The 24,073-nt window shown below is 39.5% G+C and overlaps 2 protein-coding genes across 2 annotated transcripts in view; one reads left to right on the top strand and one right to left on the bottom strand.

The window, feature by feature from the left end:
* Nucleotides 1-24,073, bottom strand: part of canx (calnexin) — a 251,927-nt gene that overhangs the window by 186,875 nt on the left and 40,979 nt on the right. The gene's annotated exons all lie outside the window — the stretch shown is intronic.
* emx3 (empty spiracles homeobox 3) lies at nt 1,488-21,114 on the top strand. The gene is made up of 3 exons (XM_033966954.2): nt 1,488-2,437; nt 11,432-11,616; nt 19,306-21,114. Exons 1-3 carry the CDS (start codon nt 2,086-2,088, stop codon nt 19,465-19,467), a joined length of 699 nt encoding a protein of 232 aa, XP_033822845.1. The 5' UTR covers nt 1,488-2,085; the 3' UTR covers nt 19,468-21,114.

Here is a 24,073-nt window from a genome sequence, read left to right as displayed (position 1 = left end):
TTTCATGTGGAAACAACAAAATTATCCACACTGCAGTGAAATGCGTTTTAATATTTAATTTAATCAACTTGGCTCCTTAGAGTTACATGAGACACTTTGAAGGACGTTTTCTAAGGGCGTAATCTGGTGCTTAATGAGATTTTGATGAAATTTACTGAAGATTTATTTATTTATTTATTTTATATCTAAATCCAAGTCTTATTCAAGTTTTAACTCCAAAAAATTTGATGAAATTTGGCAAATTTTCAGTTGGATCTAGTTTAGTCAAATACTAAATAACAAAATGAAGCAAGAAATTTTAACTTGGCTTTTTCATGTTCCTGTTTTGAATGTCCCAAAAATGGTCAATTCTGTCCAGTTTTACACATAAAATGGCTTATTTTTTATGTGAGAATATCACATGATAAAAAACTTGACATATACTTTTTTCTTACATTTATGTGAGTGAACCACAGCAGGAGTTTCAGACAGATACCTCTGAGCTTCTCCTGCAGTGTCTTGTCTTAATTACATTTTAATTACATTTTATTTGTGTGATGTGTCGTCCTGCTTAAAAATCTACAAAAATAAACTGAGATTCATCTTTCTCAGTTCTGATACCGATCCGATACTGTAGCCTTTAAACAAAATAAAATGAGACAAAACTGATCCAGATGTGTTTTGTAGCTGTTATTAATCACTTAAGTCAACAACTTTGTATAAATAAAAATTCAAAGATTCTGAGGCTTTCTGGGTCTTAACACATCATTTATACATCCAACCAGGATATCAACTGAACCGATAGTTTGAAGCAGCATATTTTTCAGTATTGGCACCGATATCCAATACCAGAATCGGATCAGTGCATCCCTAAAAAATAAAGTACAACATAATAATAAACAATGTTCTAATGTTTAACCCTTATCACCATTCCCTGTATTATCTCATTCTGATTTGATTTATTTATTTCATTGTATTAAAATAACTGTATGTAACTATATATATTGTATCTATATTATCCAATCAGAAAGCCACAAAACCAGAGCTAAACCAGAGCTAAACCAGTGCAGACAGCACTAAATTAGGACTACACCACAGCAAAACTACAAAGCCACAACCAGCTAAAGGACTAAACATGGACTAAACCTGGACTAAACCTGGACTATACCAGGGCTAAACCAAGAATAAAGCAGGACTAGACTTAGCCAGAGCTATTTTAGGACTACATCAGGACTAAACTAGAGGAAATGTTACACAAGAGACAAGCCCAGGACCTGTATTTAAGGGTTAAACTATGTTAACTCAGGATGAAAAGTTTAAACCACGTGACTAACTAAAACACTGATAATTACACACTAATCTTCAGTGTAATGTGGAGTTTGTTTTGCTATAATCATGACGTCATATCCTCCATTGACATTGAATAATGTGACTAATGTTGACGAGAAGTCTCTCTCCTCGTGATGTCATGATAAATCCCTGAAGTGCACAGCATGCGTACTGCGCATGCCCTGTGCACCTCTGCCTCCGGGGGCGGAGCTGGGCAGGTATCCGCTCCGAGGCGCTCTCAAACCGGGCTCATACTTTGCCTCATCCGAAGAGCACCGAGTCTCCGCAGCTCTGCAGCCCAGACACAGTGCGCTCCTCCCGCACACAGCCCTCAGGACGCTGAATACAACCGGTACTGGATCAACACGTCCCCGAAGCGCACTGCAGCTGAGGCCGCACCAGGAGCATCGTTTCCCGGACAGAGAGGAGGGAGGGATCGCAGTGGAGTTATGGGTCTGGCACAGGTCTGGATGTGACCCACGCTGGGACTAAACCTGGATCCGTGATAAATCTGCACTAAACCCGAAGCAGAAAGAGTTTGTTTACACTTGTAGCCCGCAGCAGCCCACAGGATTTACTCCTGACAAATCAGACTTCTCCCAGGACTGAGCGGCACCAGGACTTTCCAGGGACCTGGAGTCTTCAGGACCAGACAGGACTCTGCAGCTCTAAACCTCTGGTTTAAAGGGACTAAAGTGCTACACTCGGGCACAAGTTTACACCAGGACTAATCCTGGACTAAGCCGGTTTAGACCCCTCAGGAGTAGGACTTGGACCATGTTCCCGGGACCATCCCCGCGGAAGGCCTTCAGTATTGAGGCGCTCGTGGGAAAGTCGTGCTCGGGTCCGGGTCTGGGCTCGGGTCACGGGCCGGCGCGTGTCCAGGAAGAGCCGCTCAGGCCCACGGCGCTGCGCTTCACGGACGCGCTGCACGCGGTATCCGCGGCCGGAGCATTCGGTGGCGCGCGCCTCTTTCCCACTGGACACGACGTCATGTTGCACGAGCCCGGAACACACACGCACACGCCGCTGCACGCGCTGCAAGTTCCGCCACAGACGCACGCGGGTCTGGGTTTTTACCCGGGCTCTTGGCTGCTCCGGGGACGCTACTTGACGCACAGGTTCGCAGGTGAGACGTTCCACAGATCTGATGCGTAAATGATTATTGATTTATGAAAAATAACTGTGTTTTATTCAAGAGACAGACACGGTTCAAGAATGCAACGAGTTTAAATAAAAAAGCTAATCTTAGAATTTCATGTCGCCAAAAACAAATACATGAAATACATGAAATAAAACCATGTAAATAAACAGGCTGCACTTACCCTGAACTGCACCTCAGCGGGAGCCACTGTGTAGTCTACAAATCATATATTTACAACTAATATTGGAACAAAAATAATACTGAAACAAAAACAATATTGAAAAAAAAAAAAAAAAAAAAAAAAAAATCTTAATGTTCAATGTCAATGTTTGAAGGAATAAGAAATGCGCGTAAATGTCTCAGTAACAGTTTGACCTGCTGCTTTATAATTTGGTTTATACTTTAGTTATACTGTAAATAAGACTATTCATTTTTGAATATTTTAAAAACTAAAATTCTGTTCAGATTTCTCTCAGATTTAAACATTAGACCGGAGTGTTAATTATCCTCACCTCTGCACTGACCTGGAGCGCACTGCCTTTCTTCCAGTTGAGAGCGCGTCTTTTACGCACAGCTTTAATCCTCTCCACGTTTGCCTCATTTTATGTACAGTCGTTTTTAAATTCTTCTCTTTGTGGGAACTGCGTAATTCATTTTTATGCACCACCAATCAGATTTCATAGTCATTTTCGACATTTTACGCGTGGGATTTTCACACAATTTTATAAAATGATCATTGGTATAATGCAGCAGTTCTTTATCTGACATTGTCAACTTAAATACCAAATATTCAGTTTAAGAACTATTGTAGGCTTTGAATAAATTTAGTTTGTATTTATTTACAAATCTATAGAAAACTTTTATGCACAAATTGTTGAGCCAATTTCTTGAGAAATTTTATGCAGCACATTTATGATTTAAATGCCATATTTTATAACGATGTTAAATCATTTTACTGCAATGAAAATTTAGATCAAAGCAGTTTTTTTTTCTTGACCTGAAAATTGCGACATTAAAACGCGATGTTAAATAGGCCCGATTTCTCTTTAAACGTGGCTAACTTCGTTTTACACATGGGGTTTAAAGGCGTGTGTGTGATGTGTGTGTGTGGTGTGTGGTGTGTGGGTGTGTGGGGGTGTGTGTGTGTGTGTGTGGTGTGTGTGGTGTGGGCACGGGCACGTTTACGCACACGCGCTGTGGCATTCTTCACATGCACAATAAACAGTGATGGAATGTGACTTTATTACTATATGATTATGTTCCTCTGCACTTAGGGGATTTGTTGCACAATATTTAAACTAAATTAAAGCTTTTATATTATTTAAGTTGTTTCACAAATTGTATGCAAAGTTGTGGAACAGCGTTGTGACATGAAACGCTAATCGTATTCACCGTCTCTTGAGTGTCATGACTCAAGAGACGGTGAATACTACTGCAGTAGTCCCACACCGGTGACACTTTCGATACTTGGATAGGATTTTGTACTTTATTTATCACCCTGTAAGCATAAGCTGACTAAGTCTTACAGTTGCTTGTTCCTTGTTCCACATGTACCTGACGCACTGAGACGTTTTGACATCTCTCATAAATCACTATAATCATATGTGGTCCTTAAGCACAAACTGAGAAACGTGAGCACAAACTGAGACATCCGCGCACGCGCTGATGTCTGCTGACGCACAGCCGCGCGCTGCAGACGCGATAAATCTCTCACATGTCGTAGTAATTCACATAAATACACCTTTGTATTTGTGGAGTTTCTCACGTTGAAAATAAAATGCGCCAAGACACGTCCCTCTGCTCTGGGCCCAGTGTTATGTCATAAAAGGGGACAGATATGAACAGAAATGAAAACATTACAGACTGAGAAGTAGCTTTTTGGGATTTCAGACCAGTGTTACGCCATAAAAGTCCCCCCTGTCAAACTGTGCCCCCTCCCTCCTTCTCCTTCTCCTTTGCGAATCTTTTTTGCGCGTTTTCTCTGGATAATACGAATAAAGTGACAACGTAAATGGCTTCTACAAAGTCCTGACTAGACAGGACATCTAACATCTAAAACAATGCAAAACGCAACATGCTATTTTTACATCATTTTAATTAATTAAAAAACAATCTCAACAAACAACAAACAATACCGAAACCATTATTATTGCAAAAAACACAAATATCAGTGTGGATTTTTTTTTTTTTTTTTTTTTTTTTTTTAAGAATTTCTGCAAAAATATGAACTTAATCTGCGCCATAGTTATCTCGTTACTAATAATCCTAATACTCTTTAATACCAAGATGCGACACGATATTTTTTATTTGCAGTGACCTGAAGATAGCGTATCACGTCTTGTACTGTTATATATGTTTTTACATCGAATAAAGACGAAAAAACGTGGCATTAAACTAGCCAAGCCTTTGGAGAAGCCGATTACGTTCTCATTTTATTCATATAACCCAGAGAAAGTGTAGGAAAGGTTCAATAAGGAGGAGGGGGCACATTTTGACAGGGGGGAGTTTTATGGCGTAACACCGAGCCTGAAATCCCGATGGGCTTCTTGTCAGTCTACGATGTTAAAATTTCTGTAAATATCTTTGCCCTGTTTAAGAGACTGTCTCAGAATATTTTAAAACCAATTAATGACTTTTAGGTTAATTATTGATTTGACAATAAAACTCCAAACAACGCAGTTTAGCCTGATGGTTAATGGCGTTATCCCATTTAATTTCTATAGGCCGACAGATATTAAAATGATATCTCTCCAAAGGCAACATTTCCAAATCGTTACCAGGACAACTAAAACCCATTTTTTTTTACTGGACGTTGGCTAAAATTTCACTTCATGCAAAAACATCCTCAAATTCTTCTTAATTTCCCCGTTTTACGCACGTTCCAACAGCTGAATTGTTATTTTTTTTGGCACGTTCAAATGTTTTTCGTATAATGTATTTTATTTAAAGTTTCTTTAAATTTGCACGTATCATTAATTCAATAGGCTATAGACCCAGGCCTGTATGAAGAGTTCATTTGGGAAAACAGGTCATCGGGGGCTTGTAGTTTACTCCTAGTACAGTAATATTTTCAAAAGACAAATGTATTTTACTGCTATCAAACATATACATCCACCCCTTCTTGAAAAAATCCACTGTACATTAATGCCACTCATAATATCTGTAGATGATAGTATCAAAAAGAACAAAAGGGGGAAAAAAACTCTTCAAATGATTCGAATAATTTTATTAGACTACATAATATTTCGTGTGACAAACCGTGCGTAATTAAGTTTGTCCCTTCTCCATCGGCCCTAACACGCGGAGGTATGCTACTGTTTGCCCTATAAATGCACAAAAAAATTACTTAGGCTAATGTCAAATAAATAAATAAATAAATAAATAAATAAATAAATAAATAAATAAATAAATAAATAAATAAATAAATAAATAAATACATGAATACATAAAATAATAAACATTTGCCAGTATACGTTTGTGTAATTTTGTAGGCCTACTTATAGAGGAGGTCTCAGTATATTTACAGTCTGTGGTTCGCAGTTTCCAGTGCTCCTCTCCGCATAATTGGTCAGAGGTAATTCTCATTTTGTGCGTACGCGGATCTATTTAGGCCTACTACATTTTATTTGCCCGAATCTCATTTAAAACATAGGCCCTGTAGACTGATGAGCACTGACACGTGCCTTACATTTTCTCACATTTTGCAGCACATTTAGGCGACTTGTCCAGTCAGACTAGTTAAAGTGTGCGCGGTTTGCCCGTTGTGGCGCAGATGGTCCGTGACATGTGGCACTGCTCGTTCGTTGTTTCATTATCCTCGTTAATTATAGGTTCGGTTTCTCTCGTTTTACGCGCGTGGAAACAGACAGTTTAAAGTAGGTCTGTGGTCTTATGGTGATGTTATGCGTCATTTGATTTTAGAAGGTTTCTTACTTTTACTGGACGAGATTTAGTGCCTTTAAAGAAATAAAATAATCATTAATTTAATGATATAAGCAGATAGATGCTTTGTAGATAAAGTCAGGTGTGCCTAGTGCAGAGTCAGGAGGTACAGAGGAGGGACAGTGTGTAGGAGTAATGCAGAGGAGAGGAGCAGAGGAGATGGTCAGAGGTGCAGAGGATGCAAAGTGGAAGGTCAGGCGGAGCAGAGGGGAGGGACAAGTGGAGCAGAGGAAGCAGAGGAGAGGGTCCTCCGACCACCACCAATCACTCACACGCACACCATCACTAGGCAATGTGGGTAAAGTGTTTTGCCTAAGGACACAATGACAGAACTTCGTCAGAGCGGGAATCAATCCGTCGCCTTAGTTTTGGGCACGACTGCTTTAACCACTGAGCCACTGTTGCCATATTGCATTTTGTAGCCCATAGTGTATCTGTGTTTTAGAGCCAAAAAACAGTTATCGTTAGCTCCTGAACAGTTATCGTTAGCTCCTGAACAGTTATCGTTAGCTCCTGAACAGTTAGCAGTGATAAAAAGGAGAGTTAGTGACAGGCTCAGACTTGTCCCTCATCACAGCCGGGTCATGTGACTCTGGCTGCTGCTCTGGTGAGCTGTGTTGTGTTAAATGAACTCAGCAAAGAAATACCATTACCATGGAGATGAGCAGGTGGTGCACCCCCAACACAAAACTTACAGAGTGCACCTATAAAGCAAGCAGACTGTACACAGCAGTGCCTCCAATAGCACTGCTCTAAAGGTCGGAATCGCATGCTGCCATTGTCCCTTGGGCAAGACTCTTCACCCACATGTACTGATGGCATGGATGGTGTTCAGAAAGAATACAGGAGGAATTGTGCTTGTGACTTAGACAAGAGAGCAAACTGTGTGCAGTGTGTCAGAGGACACATGTCCCTTCACAGACAATAAAGTGTACCATTATTTACATTGAGTCCAGCTAGGCCTGGTCTGATTTCGGCTTAGTATTTATTTAGTCCTGGTTTAGTAGTTCTTTCAGACTTGGTTTGGTCCTAGTCCTGGGTTAGACCTGGATCAGTCCTGGGTTAGACAGGTTTAGTTCAGGTTTTGTGGAGTGCTTTTTCTCTGGTGAAGGGTCCATCGCCTGCTTGCCTGGAATGTCCCAAAGTATGGCATTAAACTTAAATCAGGCCAAATTACAGGTCCGATCTATAAAGAGGGCGCCCTTCTCACAGTAAGAATGTAGGTTTTTCAAGGTATTTCCTTTAGCAACAAAAAACACCTGAACATTAATAAGTTTAATGCCATGCTGTGGAACAAAGCTATAACATCTACATGTATACTAGCAGATGGCAAATCTCCCATCAGTAAAGTTGCACATTTAAAATTTAAAGGGCTCAAGTTACATTATTTTCTGATCTGTTCTAATGTTTTTTCCTCATCACAAACAGACCTGGAGTTGTGTTTTTTTTTCATTCACACGTTTAACACACAAACCCTGTATATTTAGGCTGAGTTCTTCTCTCAAACTGAAAACACTCTGTTCCACCTTGTGATGTCATGTGGTAATACAGGAAGTGCTCCACTGTGTTTTTAAACTCCACACACCTTCACTAGAATCATTTGGATAATTTCAGCCCTGGAATTGTCGATCTTTACTGAACAAAAGGTCAATGGAGCTGTTAACTTGAAAACATCACAAGGATGATCAGAACATTTTGAACTTTGAAGATGTAGCGTTACTTACACATGTGTAAATGAAACAAAATACAACTCCAGGTATGTTTTTGAGATCGTACCAACGTTATAACATGGGTTTACGCTCGCAAGAGTCCATTTTGTGTAATATAGGTCCTTTAAGTGTTAACCTGGAAAATTCCCATTGAGACTGACTATTCTCTTTCAAGGCCTGACCTGCCCATGAGTTCACCATCAAAACATAAACATATTAATAAAACGATTTGGTAGTAATAAATCTGAGGTTGGCAGTGCGTGTAGAAGGTAGTGAATGTGGTCCAAATATATGGCCGATTTTCTCCCATGTTCCAGATCATTTGATAATGAAATATCACCATGCTTTGTTCTGCTTCTCTGAATCCGTTTGCCGTGACAAAACCAACCACCGAACTCAACCGTTGCAACTTTCTTTGTGCCCCAAACCACTCCATTTTGATCATATTAAAATGTCTAATCTTTTACATAACCAAATCGAAGTTGGGGCCAGAAAGGGGGAGCGGAGGGATCTTTTCCGACACGCACCCGGGCCCAGCGTGCTTTGAGTGTGACCGCGGCGGTTTTCGATGGACAAAATGGCGACTCAAATGTGACTTTCATATGCAAAGCGAAGGCGAAGGCGTGGAGAGGAGCGTAGACAGGCAAATTCTGAGGGGAATATGAGCGGCCATCTTGGAAAGTCCGCCGTTTAACGAAATGTGGAAACTGAATCGTCTGGAGCTTAGGCCGTTCAGACAAATTAATCTTAATACTAAGTTACGTGGTGAATGGCTCTTTTGAACGGTTCCTTAACACGAACGGCTGGAATCGGATCTCAGTTTTGTGCATTTTGACACATTGACGCTGAACCAACTCAAAAATCAGCACAGAAGAAGACCAGGCTACAAGAATGAGAGATTTTTGCACAAAACACATATTTGGCATCATTCTAGTCTATTTTTAATTGTATTTTTTTAGGTTATGGATAATTTCATGGATAGACACAGTCCCAGCGTCAGTTTGAACCATTTAAAAAACAATCACTTCTCTCTGTGATTAGTTTGTAGATAAAATTAGTTCTCACATTGTCTCCTGTCATATAAATAAAAAAGGAAAGAGTCAGTCTATGGAATGGATCTGAGTGACCAGATCCAAATGATTCGGATCTCCTAAAATGTAGCCACCTTTAAATGAACAGTATGTAAGATTTGGATTTTTATTCCATGAACATAACGTCTCTGTGTCCCCAGATACGAGATAAACATGCTCAAATCAAATGCAATTTTTACTGATAACTATTCTAATGCTGATTTATTCTTAGTTACAAAAGCATTGGACATGATGCCAACTTGTTTGTTATAATTTAATGTTTTGGTTCAAGATGATTATCCAATCAGAAAGCAGAATGAGTCTCTCATTTGTGTTGCCAGTTCTAATGCTGAAATCCAATTGGTTTAAACCTAAAATGCCTCTCTCTGATCTGAATGGTCACTGCCTAAACCCCAGCACCTGCAGCCAATCATGAATCAGTGCTAGTGCAGCCTCTGCAGCTCAGTGAGTCAATTCTGAAGGTTCTTGCACTTGAGGCCAGTCCATATACTGAGAATGAAACACACTTGTGTTCGAGCACAGCCTACATACAGAAAGTATAAGAAAGTAGAAAATGGAGGCAGTCAGTGAATCTTTTGTCTTTATGTTCTTTCTGTCTACAAACATGCTGATGCTGATATGAGAGAAAAATATCAGTTTTTGAGAAAAAACCAAAAAAAAACCAAAAAAAAACCAACAACTTTGAACTTTGTGTCAACAAAATACACCTGTATAGCTTTACATGTTTACAACTTAAACTATTAAAAGGGCGCTATTCTGGTTGAAGGATACCTGCTTGTTTCCATGGAGTTGTTACTGCTTTGCCTGAAATGTTCCACTGTATAGATTTGCACTTGTTTATTTTGGTTAATTAAATGTGTTATTATTGCTAAAAAGACTATGAAAAACATGCATTCTTACTGTGAGCAGGGACGCCTCTCCACAGATCTGACCTATATCTTACTCTGGTCCAGGGTAAGCTATATATATGTATTGTATAAGTGGAAAATTCTAGGTCATTCTTGCTCTCCGTGTAGATGTTTGGTCAGGGTTAGCAGTTCAATCCCGAGCAGTTCATACTTTTGTTGAGTGCGTTCTATGAGGGACCAGTGGAATATGAAATGCTCTCATTCGTCAACTGCATGCCTCCATGGAAAAAGAAAGCTAAAACCATACTTGGGAACATTCTCCATAGATATGTTTTTAACATACCATCACATTTTATCCAAAGCAATACAATGTCCATAGAAACAAGTAGACGACCTCCAGTTTATACGTTTGCGTCAGGTAAAAAAAAAAAAAAAACAAACAACAAAAAAAAAACAACCCTCAACTATTATTATTTGGCTATTTTTGTCTTGAAGATATATACTGTGGCTTTAATACACCATACCTGTACACACACAGCTAGTATACACTGACATTATGCTCTAAATCTGACATAAAAGCAGATTTTCAGATTAACAGGATAATCCCAAAGTCAACACCACTCTTTACACAGCAGTAAACTATGCTTCAGGGGATACATGCACAAAATACACTGAAAAACATAGATTCTTACTGCGATTGGGCTCGCCTCTCCACTGATCTGATCTCTAACTTGGCCTGGAGGTCTCACCTACTTGTCTCCATTGAGACTGAGAATTTACTACCATTAACTCTAGTTTAGTGTCATGGGTTTATCTCTGGTTTGAACTCTTGCTTTAGCCCTAGGTCCTACATTAGAACTGGTTTTATCCCAGTAAAAAAAAAAAAAAAAAATATTCAGAGTAGTTTTTGGATCCTATACTTTTACATCTGACCCCTCCCCCATTTCCTCACCTGGCCCCTTCCCCCTCTTCTCACCTGGCCCTTCCCTCCTCCCCTCCCCTGGCCCCTTCCCTCCCCTCACCTGACCCCTCCCCTCACTTGGCCCCTCCACCCTCCTCTCACCTGGCCCCTCCCTCCTCCCCTCCCATGGCCCCTTCCCTACCCTCACCTGACCCCTCCCCTCACCTGACCCCTCCCCTCTCTTCTCACCTGACCTCTCACCTGTTTATTGCTGGTCCAAACCTGGTTTAGTTCTGGTTCTGGAGCTTCTTCAAATTATATGCAATAAGTATTATAATTCATCCCTGGCTTTAGTCCTGTTTTGTTTTTTGTGTTTGCATCCTTTTATGCCCCATTTTAGTACTGGTTTAGTTTTGATTTCTCCCTGGCTTTAGCCCTGGTCTTGACCTTTATTGTGTCTCTGTTGTATCTCTCTCTGCCCCCTGCAGGTGAGGAGGCCAGCCCAGAGAACCTCCTCCTCCACGGCCCGTTCTCCAGGAAACCCAAACGCATCCGGACGGCCTTCTCACCCTCACAACTGCTCAGGCTGGAGAGGGCCTTCGAGAAGAATCACTATGTGGTGGGAGCAGAGAGGAAGCAGCTGGCATCAGGGCTCTGTCTCACCGAAACTCAGGTACAAATACTGCAGTACTACAGTGAGGGGTAGTAGAAGTAACAATAGTAGTAGTAGTAGAATCACTATGTGGTGGAAGTAGATACTGCTGTATATAATGCTGTACCACAGGGAGGGTTGGTAGTAGTAGTAGTAGTAGTAGTAGTAGTAGTAGTAGTAGCAGTAGTAGTAGTAGTAGTAGTAGCAGCAGTAATAGTAGCAGTAGTATTATTTGTATTAGTAGTATTAGTAGTAGATTCAATAGAAAACAGCCACCATCAGGGCAAAATAGGGGCATAATTAGGTAAAATGCTGCAGTACCAGAAGTAGTAGCATTAGTAGTTGTAACAATAGTAGTAGTAAGAGTATGTAGTGGGAACTGGGGGAAAGCAGCTGGTATCATGTCTCACCAAAACCTTGAGTACTAATATTAACAACTAGGTCTACTATAACAACCGACTGAAGTTTGACAAGTACAACCTCAATACAGCTTCTGATACTAGATAAAATCGACTACTCTACTGCTGTTACTACTACACCTCCTCCCTCATAATCTTCCCTTACACAGTCATAAATATCTTTGGGACTATCTCTGACAGCATCTGCTCAAACATGATTCTTCACCAAACGCCTCGGGAGCTACCGACGATATACAGCTCTGTCAAAACAATGGCAACATTAGTAATGGTAATTGTGGTAATAATAGTATACTACTAGTACTTGTGGTAGTAGTTGTAATAATAGCAATATTAGTAGTACTAATAGTTGTTGTGGCAGTTTCTCCAGCTACCACCAATCACATATTATTCACACAAAATTTGGTTAAAGTGTGTTGCCCAAGGATACACAGTTCAAATTGGGTGTGATTTGAACCACCGATCTTCACCAAATGAATCACTACCACCTGTAAATAGTAACATTAGTGTACAGTGGTAGTTGTAGTTTTTGTATAGTTTTAGTAATTACTGTAGTTGTAATTGTTAAATTAAAAAGTACTGCTGTCTCTCAAGGACTACTTCTACTACTATTGGTACTCCTACTCTGCCTACCTATTACTGCTACCTAAACTACTACTATTTGTACTACTAGGACTACTCCTACTACTACCACCAGCACTACTTAAACTATATACCACTATAACTACTACTGCTTCCACTGCTATTTCTACTAGGACTAATAGTATTATTACTAATACATATACTACCTCCAACTACTGTTCATGTAAAACTACTATCAACACTACAACTACTACAGTGACCATCACCATTACTATTACTATTACTACTACTGCTACTACGATTATTACAGCAACTATTCCAACTACTACTTCCCCCAACTACTATTCATACTACTAAGACTACTCTTCTCCTAATACCAGCACTAGAACTACTATAAAATCTAGTACCACTGCTACTTCCACTGCTATTGCCATACAACTACAGCTACTACTAATAAGTACAACTACTATCCCTACTACTATTACCCCTACTACTAGAGTTATTGTTGGTACATGTTGACAGTGAAATGAGCGTACATAAATCAGAGTAATAAAAGTATTGTAGCTATAATTATGGTGGTGCTGTCAGCATGATTTAGACTGTAGAGAGTACATGTCCCAGCACACTGCACCATCACACGAGTACTATTTAACTCCTACCATAAAAGTCTAAAGTTTAGTCCTGGTCTAGACCTACTTTAGTCCCTGGTCTAGACCGGCTTTATTTCTGGCCTCATCCTGGTTTTCTCTTGATTTATAATTGATTTAGTCCGTGGTTTTGACCTGCCTCCATTGTTTTTCAGGACTAGATGGGGGTTAAGTAGATTTAGTTGTAGTAGTAGTAGCAGCAGTAGCAGTAGTCGTTGTACTAATTGTAGTAGTAGAAGAATCACTATGTGGTGGGAGCCAAGAGGAAGCATCTGGCGTTAGAGCTCTGCCTCATATACATATCCTGCAGTACCACAATAGTAGCAGTATTAGTAGTAGTAGTAGTAGTAGTAGTAGTAGCCCAGATGTATCAGCCCTGGTTAAATCCTGATTTCTTTCTGTGTTTGTCCAGTTTTAGTCCAGATGAAATCCTGTTTTTTTTTTTTTTTTTAACCTAACCTTGTTTAACTGCTACTTTAGTCACTCGTTTAGCCTTGGTTGTGTGCTTGTTTAGTCCTGACTTATCCCGGTTTAGCCTAGGTTTTGTACTGGTTTAATTCAGGACAATTAATTACCTATTTTAATTTTAATTTGACCTAATACTATGTAAAGTATTGTGATATTGATCTGAAACTGATGCCAATGAGTTTTGTATTAAAAGGCATTGAAGCACCTTCACTGTATCTCATTATCTTGGCTCCACCAAACTTAAACTGATCTAACAATTAATATATGTACAGAAAACCAAAGCAAAAAAATATAAAATATTTATTTTAGAACATTTAATGCATTTATATTTGATACATTTTGATTATTTTAAATTTCAAATATTGATATTTTTTGCATGAAAATACCTCAGTGAGGACTGATCTGCGCATCACTCCCATTTACTCTGGTGTAGTCTTTTATAGTCCTGGCAAAGTCTGGTTTTGCCTTTGTTAAGTCCTGGTTTAATCCTAGCCTTGTTTTTAATTAGTCTTAGCCATAGTAGCTGGTTTGGTCCTGGTAAAATCCTTGTTCCGTGCATCACTACCATTTAGCCTGGTTTATCCTTGTATAGTCCTAATAAATTCGAGGTCCTTTATTGTCTGTAAATCCTGGTTTCAACTTGGACTAGTCTTGGTTTAGTCCTGATTTTGTACCTAATTAGTCTTGGGCATCATCTCTAGTTTAGTCCTGATTAAATCCTTGTTTAGTCTTGGTGTAGTCCCTGTTCTAGCAATGGTTAAATCTTAGTTTAATTCTGGTCTAATAGTCTTGGTTACAGTATCTGGTTTAGTCCTGGTTAAATCCTGATTTTGCCTTTTAAAACTTTGCACATGTCCCTGTTTAAATGCACCACACACAGTTTTAAATAAAAGGTGTATCTTGTCCCTGCGGGGCCACCGTAGTCTCCACTCTGTCTGCTGTCTCATTACGCCCCGATGAGAAATGCTTGGCGGTGCGTTCAGGGGAGAGCACTGTCGTAAATATCAGCGCTGTGAATCACCGGCGTCAGAGATACCAGCTGTCAATCAAACAGTGGTCACATGACTCCCACCTGTCAATCAAATGATGGTCATGTGATCTGATCTGGACTCCAGCCATGGGGTTTGGAAACAAGCAGTCATCTTAGGATACAAGCACCATACTTTTTATAGATACTTAACAGCATTATATAAAGGGCCTATGGTTATTCTCTGATCTATGTTCTAATGTTGTTTCCTCATCAAAAACACACCTGGAGTTGTGTTTTGTTTCATTCACACATGTTTAACACACAAACCCTGTATACTTAGGCTGAGTTCTTCTCTCAAACTGAAAACACTCTGTTCCACCTTATGATGTCATCTGGAGATAACGGAAGTGCTCCACTATGTTGTTTCTCGACACACCTTCACCAGAATTATTTGGATGATTTCAACTAGGGTTTCAAGTCTCTACTGAACTAAAGGTAAAAGAAGCTGTTAACATGAAAGCAGCCACAACATGACATCACAAGGTGGAATAAATATATAAAAAAGCATGATACAAAACAACAGCTGATCTAAATATGTGTTAGCACTTAATACTCCATAGAAGTGTAATACATGCATTCACCTTATTCTGTTAGTTGCCGCGGGCGCTGCTCAGAGAGGCGCTGCAGTGTTGACTTGTTGGTCACATAAACATTGAACATTTTACACAAATGAACACTACTTTATATCAGATTTTAGCTACAAAAGTTTTCTTAAATTCTCTACTGAAACGAGTGGGATTCCCACTTAACTGGAACAACCACCACAAAGAAACAGCAGTTTAGAAGTATTTAGAGGCAAAAGTGGGCGGGGCCAAGTAAAGTCAATACACAGCATACTTCTGCTCCTAATGATAATTATTACAATTTTTACATGTAGTCATCTTAGGTAATTATATTAGAATTTTTTTTTTTTTGAAAGGGAAGTAGCTATTTACATGATTACGCAATGCAGTTACATAATTGTGTAAAAATGGTTGTGGAACTTTCTAGGCATAGCTATTGCAATCAGGAAGATAAGTAGTTGGCGCATTATACACCAGAAATGTCACATAGTATGGTGTATTAGTAGACACAGAGTTAGAATATCAACTCTATCTGCCGCAGAAGTTAAAATAATGCAAACTGTAAGTGTATAAGTTTGTACTGTTGTGGTTTAAGGCAGATTTTAAAGCAGATTTTTACTAATACCAGATTTTTGATGTCTTAAAAACAGAACTACTTCATTTTAAACTGTTTATGGTCCAAAGTTACTCCTCACTTACCTTATGCAAAATTGGGTACAGGGTTATAAATTACAGTTCATTCACCCCAACCAAGACGTTTACTGGCAAAAAGTGCTGTCACAAATCTAAAATTTCAAACTTGATTTTGATACTAAGAAATAAACTCGATACTCAATACCAATTCTGATACAAAACTCTCTGTCTTTAGAAAGTTGTCTGTCTAATCATGTGCAAATGAAAAATTGCAAACGAACAAATGGACAAAAGTTTTAGAGAAGACACTCATCCAAGCCGCTTCTTGAGTTGTGGTCAGATTGCTGGTGGACACTGCGTTATATGTATTTGATGGGAGGAGCTAACTGCATCAAAGCTAACAAATGAGTGAAATGAGTCTTATTTGGCATAAACATTTGGATCCCTAATGGGTGCTCTCACACCTATTAGCATACTGGCTAAACCTATTGTTTTGTTTATTTAGATATAGGTCTAAGGATGGAGTTATAAATAGGAGACAGATGATGTCTAAGGCCCTCATTCCTGCTCAAACAAAACCCCTCTCAAACCATTTCTTTTCTTTGGCTAAGAGCTGTACTTCTCTATCTTCAAAGGAGTAGTTAGTGGCTTTGAGATGCAGATGAACAGCAGACTGGGGTCCCGAGCTGCTTTTGCGATCGTGTTGGTACATTTTCTTATGAAGTGGCTGTTTAGTTTCTCCAGTGTACCACTCACTGCACTCTTCACTGCACTGAATGGAGTAGACCACATTGCTTTGTTTGTGGCTCGGGGTTTTGTCCTTTGGGTGAACTACTTTCTGTCTAAAGGTTCGCTCAGACTGAACGCAGCACTGAACATGGACCATTCCCATGCTAACCAACGTGGTGCGGCGTGAATCGTTTTTTATGTTTTGGGCGGATGGAGCGGTGCAAATGAGGCAAACAGGTGTTCAAGAGCAAATAATTGTGAACAATGAGCAGGCGTTTAACTCGATGGAAGCACAGACCGACAGAATAGAGCGTCCAACATGCTCTAGGTGTGGTATAATTACAGGCCTAATTGGATCCATATCAATCACACATCCAAACGTAAAAGAGAGGATTCTACGCCAGCTGAGCTGCTACATGTTAAATACAAATTGCCAAGTACTAATCTCCTTTTTCATCATGTAAAGTCCATTTGTCCGTGAAACCCTGAGCTGTAGCTAGAGATAGGATGATATTAAAATTTAGACTCACGATTATTTTTGACCAATTAACGATATTATCACAATAATTATTAAACCATGGTTACATTTTTATTTTTTTTAAAGTCACTAAAACATCAATTACCATACAATTTGTAGGTGTCTGGGTACAAAAAGCTAACAATTTTCATTGCTATGCTAGAGGGCCTCCTTGTGGGCAAACACCAGAACTAATATCTAAACATTGTATTTAAACTGGAAACATGAGGCAGTCTGGTGCCGTAAAGGCGATTATAATCCTGTGTGATGATCACGATTATTAAAAAAATGCCACAAACAATTAATTGTGAACCTTTTTGATTGCAATTAGCCATATTATCGTATATTGTCCCATCCCTAGCAGTAACGGCTCCTCTGTGTCCTGTGCCTCTCAGTGTCCTCTTGTACACTGAGAATTTACACAATATTTATGTAATTCCATCAGGTCCATACACTTTAGATTTTGCTCCAGGATTTCCACACATATAAAAGAATGTTTTATTTACAAAACACAGAGAGTATCCTGCATTTGGAGCAGACAGGCTGTCTGTGCTCTTAAACTTTAGTTAAGTACTGGAGAGCTCTCAGCAGGTCTAGCAACTCCAGGTGAGTTATTTCCCCTCTCTGTGCGTGGACTGGGTCAGTATACAGCCAAGACTAAACCAGGGAGCGGGCAGCAATCACCAAGAGCCCGCTCTCCCACAGTGAGTGCACAGAAGCCAGCGAGGGCATCTGTGGTCCTGCAGAGCCATAGGCAGTGAGGCTTTTCCTACAACCTCCAGTGATTCTACCACCTCTGACTGCTCAATATTAAATAAGGGTAGGCAAGACCACAGACCGAGGAGCATTCAGGATCCAACAGTCTCATGCCCAGACCTCTTCACCTGTCTTTGGCTTTGGCTGTCACTGCACAGTACCCAGTTCTCTGGCTGCGCAGTACCCAGTTCTCTGCTTGTGAGGGCCCAGGAAGCATGGAGCTTCTCCAGGCGAAATTCACACCGTTTTCCATGAGCCGAGGAAAACATGGACTAATAATAGACTTGTGCTTTTAAATCCACTTTTGATTTACAGTTGATTTTGTGTTTTCCTTCATAAACGAAGATAAATCATTTGCACAGTCTATGTTTCTCTCACACCACAACTGTTTAAGATGTAGCCTAAATTATTTTTTATTTTAGCTCTACTGATTTGAAGATGACTGAACTGAATCAGCTTCAGGAACATGAATGTTGTAGCAACCAAAGTGTGTACCGCTAATTTGCATGCAGTCATTCACGTGTTTGACAGGAAATTTTCAAGTGTGGAGTGTTTACGCGATCTGACACTTTTATGTGTACATGGTATATTAAGAGTTTGTAGGTTTGAAATAGACCGGAACTTCATGTCTTTGATTCACACCATCCTCTAGAGCACAAACTCGACGTTATTTGAACATTAAAACAGGAGGCTCAAGTGATTCATACAAGCACAGACAGAAAAACGAAAGAACAAGCCCTCTCAGCTTGTGGACATCCAAAATGGGCCTTTAATAGATCCGAGAGAGCTAAAAACAGGACAAACACTTTAAAACAGAAACCACCCAGAGGACAAAACCCTGAGACACAAACAAAGCAAAATGGTCTACTCCATTCAGTGTAGGGATAAAAAAAGACTGCAGTGAGCATTACATTTGAGAAACTAAACAGCCATTCCATAAGAGAGTGTACCAACACCATTGAGAGAGCAGCTGGGGACCCTAATCTGCTCTGAATCATCTCAAAGCCACTAACCACTCTTTGAAGATAGAGAGGTACAGATCTTAATGGTTCAGGTGGGTTCCATAGTGGTCCATGGGCATATATTTGTGTATGTGGTCTTATATTTATTCTGATAAAGCTCAAGATCATTCTAAAGGTATTCAGGAAAGATAAATTTTTGTCCTGTGATTGTAACTTTTTTTTATTATCGATACCTGCTCAAATGCTCTATTTTCGATACTAGTATTATTACATGATTTTCTATACTTTTGACATTCCTACTGATGCTTTTACCACATTTTTGATGACTGAAAAAAAAAAAAGGCTGATTTTTAGCTTGTTGGTACAAGCTCCTCCTCCTCCTCACGGCCTATTGGTCTTTGTTCCAGGTGAAGGTGTGGTTCCAGAATAGGAGGACGAAGCACAAGCGTCAAAAGCTAGAGGAGGAGTGTCCGGAGCAGCAGAAGAGGAAGGGCAGTCAGCACGTGAGCCGATGGAGGGCAGCCACCCAGCAAGGCAGCGAGGAGGTGGACGTCATCAGCGAGGACTGAATCACTACAGCAGGGCAGAGGGGAGGTGGACGTCATGAGTGAAGACTGAACCACTACAGCAGGGCAGTGAGGAGGTGGACATCATGAGTGAGGGCTGATGGACCCAAGCACAGCACCAAGCCTAAAGACTGTGGGGTCAAAATATACAACAACAGGGTCAAAATGCAAGACTATGGGGTCAAAAGGGACAACAATGGGGTCAAAATGCAAGAGTGTTTGGTCAAAATACACAGCAAGAAAGTCAAAAGTGCAAGACTATATGGTCAAAATGTTAAATTATGGGCTCAAAATGCAAGATGTGGGGCCAAAATGCTAGACTGTAGAGTTAAAGGGAGAAAAATGGGGTCAAAATGCAAGACTATCTTGTCAAAATGGATAGCAATGGGGTCAAAATGCAAGACTATGGGATAAAAACTGACCACAGTTGGGTGAAAATGCAAGATGTGGGGTCAACATGCAAGACTATGTGGTCAAAAGCACAACAATGGGGTTAAAATGTAAAACTATAGGGTCAAAATGGACAACAATGCGATCAAAACGCAAGACATCCGCAACATCATATAGAAATTTGCAAGAGTACAGATTGTGGGTTTGGCAACAATAGGGTCAGAATTTAAAGCAAAATCAACTTTGGGGGTACATCACGAATGCATTACAACTGAAGTTGTACCTTTAAATTAGTTTAATCCCTGGTATAGTCTTGGGTTAGATTTATAGTTAGCCTGAGTTACTCGTGGTACCGGCTTGATTTAGGCCTAGTTGAATCTGTGTTCAATTCAATTCAGTTTATTTTTGCAAAGCCCAAAGTCACAACAGCAGTTGCCTCTTAGGGCTGAACATGAGAATTTATTTAACCAACAGAAAGTTAGAGAATCAACAATGAAAGTGAAACAGACAAACAAGTTCAGGTTTGGATTTGGTGTTCCAGGTTTAGTACATCTGAGCTGTGACAAAATGCGCAACATAACGTGACCTTTGACCCCGTCCGAGTCAGCTAACCACCAGATTTTGTCCATTGACAAAACATTCCTGCAACATTCAAACACTTATTTATTAAACACTGGACACGGACAACCACTGGGCATGGACAAATATGGTCTAGTTGGAGGGGCTTAATGGAGTCACTTCCTGGATCTGGACCAATGAGAGATATGATTGGTGCCAACGAGAATCCAGACAAGGAAATGGACCGAAAACAACTTAATGTTAAACATGAAGTCAAGTAGCCATGGATTCTAATGTAAGAGAATATTTTCCCTAGAGCTGAGTTTACACCAGCTGATAAGCCAATGACAGTATGGATGATAGGGATAGAGATGGAACTGAACCACAAACCTTTTGGTTCGACTGCAAACATGCTCATTTATTTGGTTGTGTTCATATAACTGGATTGTGTTTTCCTTTAATTAGTCACATAGTTGCAAAAATTTCCAGGTGTGAGCCAATGAATAAGCCCCCTCATCTCGGTTCATGGTCGATTTTTCCTGTCTTCTGATTTCAATAACTTCTCAATACAGGAAAATGCAAACTAATATTCAAAAAAAGACATAAGGATTTTCTAAATATAGTTCACACGAAATTAAAACTGAGCTGGAGACAGATCAAGAATTCTATGGTGGAATTTGCTGCGTAACTGTCGGATTGCAGATGTGTCAACCTGGTTTATGGTTAATATCTCTATAATTACTGAGCCTATTCACGAGCAACTAAAACTAACACAAAGTTTTACATCTTTTCTGTCAACAAATATAAACAAAGGTAAAATATTTTACTTAACTATAAAGTGGTGCCATTATTCAAACACACCGACATGCTTGTTGTCAGGTGAAATACTTAAGATTAATATTATAAATTCGTGAACCTAATCTGCAACGTCAAAGGTTCACCATTTGTGAATTTACTATCCTCAAAATGCAAGACAATAGGGTCAAAAGGGACCACAGTTGGGTCAAAATACAAGACGTGGAATCAAAATGCAAGATGTGGGATCAAAATGCACAACAACAGGGTCAAAATGCAAGACAATAGGGTCGAAAGGGGCCACAACTGGGTCAAAATACAAGAGTATCAAGTCAAAATATAAGATGTCGGGTAAAAATGTGGCCCATATATTTCATTCAAAAACTATCACATGCAGTTCCAAAGGCTCCTGCCCTCCATCTGAAATAATTAACTTTGCACATTTGTACTTTCTGGTTTAAAACATTGAAATAATGCAGGAGCACCACAAGGCAATACAACTTTCTTGCAGACACTTGGGGAACTGTTATTTTACATACCGATCTCATTGGATAGACTGGGTTGCGTGTGGCCTGCTTTGACTTTTAAATAAATGTGTGATGTAAAAAGTATTCTATGCATTGCTGTGTACATAATAATAACATAATAATAATATGAATAATAATAATGATACTATCTTGTGCATTGCTTGTCTCTCTTGGTTTGCATGTTTCTTCCTGACAGACTTACCTCACTGTATTTCCTTATGTAGCACTTGTTTATAGAGATATTTTTTCATTTTCAGGGTCGAATGCACTAACTGTACCATTGATTTAAGGCTTCATTGGTTTTTGTGTTTTGGAAAAAAAAAACAAAAAAAAAAAACATATTAAAATGATGTTGAATAAAAAGGATTTGTAAAATATTTTAGCTTTTGATAGTTTTTACTGGATGTGTTACTTTTGAATAGAGCTTGAGATTGTGTCATCATACACATCATCATCATAGTCTAATATTAAACCAACAGGGATTTTAAAGTAGGACTTAACACCCAAACTCTGCCCACTATTGATGCACAGGTCAGGTTTTTTTCTGACTCGCCCTGTCTGACCAAAGTTAAAATATGACCCACCCCGCCAGAAGAAATGGGTTCAAATTAGGGATGGGACTTTCGGCTCTTTTATGGGATCTGAATCCTTTGGCTCTTTTATTACTTATTTATATGACAGAAGCCAATGTGAGAACTCATTTTAACAACAAACTAATCACAGAGAGAAATGACCAAGGCTTAAATGTGTTTAAACTAGTTCAAACTGAGAGTGGAAGAGAATTTACCCTTTCAAATGATGCTTAATTTAAATAACGCATTGCCCTACAATAATACAAATTTTAAAGCTAACTGTTATTATGATGCAAAAAATGTTTTTTGTGCACAAATCTCTCACTCGTGTTGCCTGCTCTGCTTCTGTGTTGATTCTTGTGTTGGTTCAGTTGAAAGCAGTATAAATATGCACACAAATTAGAAAAAAAAAAAAAATCGACTCATTTAAAAAATTAGATCTGGATCCACCCGTTCATGTAAAGAAACCGTTAAAAAGAGCTGACTTGTTCACGAGCGTCACATCACTAGTTTAAATGTTGGGAGTCGACCCTAAACCCACGCACATTAGTAATGTTTCGCGTGCCACTGCAGCTGCGTGTCATGTCTGCAGAAGTGCGGCACAGTGAAGGCGCGGCTTTTTTATGTGTGATGTGTTAAAGTCACACTTCTTTTTACTGTTTACACTCAGATGCACTATTTAGGAGCCGATTGAAATGGCTTGTGCACTCACAGGAGATAGAAGCTTTTAGGAGAGTTTGTTTGAGACTAAAGCACTTGTGACATGCCTCGTTCACGCTGGAGCATCGTTTGTGTACTTCCAATGTGAAGATACAAAACTGTTGATAGTGTGTCTGCTCTGTGCACACAGAACATCATGCACTTTTTCTCTTCTATCACGGTTTTCATTTGGCGTCAGTTGCATAAGGAATAAAGTTGTCCTCTTTGTGCAGGTATGACATCTGAATACAAAAGTCCTATGCCCTTATTTGTTAATTAGAGCTCCAGAACATGCTTTAGGCAAGCCTTATTGTGCCGACTGCTGTGCCACGTGAAAGCAGAGGTGTGTTTGGATCCAACATACCTGCATCCACTTTCCTTCTCCTCAATGAGTTATCCGACCCACGGTCAACCTGCAGGACCTGTGGGTTACGTGCTGTGCATCACTACTGCCCACATTTCAAATAGAGTTGCCTAACTGGCCAAGGCCTGAAGGATTAAAGAAGATAATGAGGGAGAGGAGAGTCTACAGGTATAAGGAAAAGTGTGATTTGTCTAACAGGTATCTACACCTCAAAGTCTGCCCCTGCTGCAATGTGTTTGTAATCAGAGACACCTGGCTGTAATCAGGGCAGTCCTGTGTGACATCACATAGTACTTGAAATTGCAGTGGCCACTGGAGGCAGCACACACTCAAATTTACCTGGTTTGCATTAAAGTTGCCAACAATTATTAGGAACAGTAGACAATGCTATTAAAACACCATATACACAGTTTACTAGCGAAATGAGTGGATTTAGTGTTTAGTTCTAATTTAAGATGCTAAATAATAAACTTCATTCAGAAATATTCTAACATTACAGTGTGATCATTTTTTTAAGAATGATTTTGCAAATGCATCTTTATGTGAACGTTTGCCAGTAAGTACAATTTTTGACATTCATTCCCAAGACTATGGGATGAATGACTCGCTCTTTTTAAACAGAGTTGTACGAAATGGTAAGATATTTAATGACTTCAATCCATTAAAAATTGGGGAACCAGAATAAGGATAAAACAATATAAAAC

This window comes from Periophthalmus magnuspinnatus, chromosome 5, assembly GCF_009829125.3.
Source record: "Periophthalmus magnuspinnatus isolate fPerMag1 chromosome 5, fPerMag1.2.pri, whole genome shotgun sequence".
Lineage (NCBI taxonomy): Eukaryota > Metazoa > Chordata > Actinopteri > Gobiiformes > Gobiidae > Periophthalmus > Periophthalmus magnuspinnatus.
The sequence above is the reverse complement of the archived record's forward strand: the minus strand, read 5'-3'. Positions and strand labels throughout refer to the sequence as shown.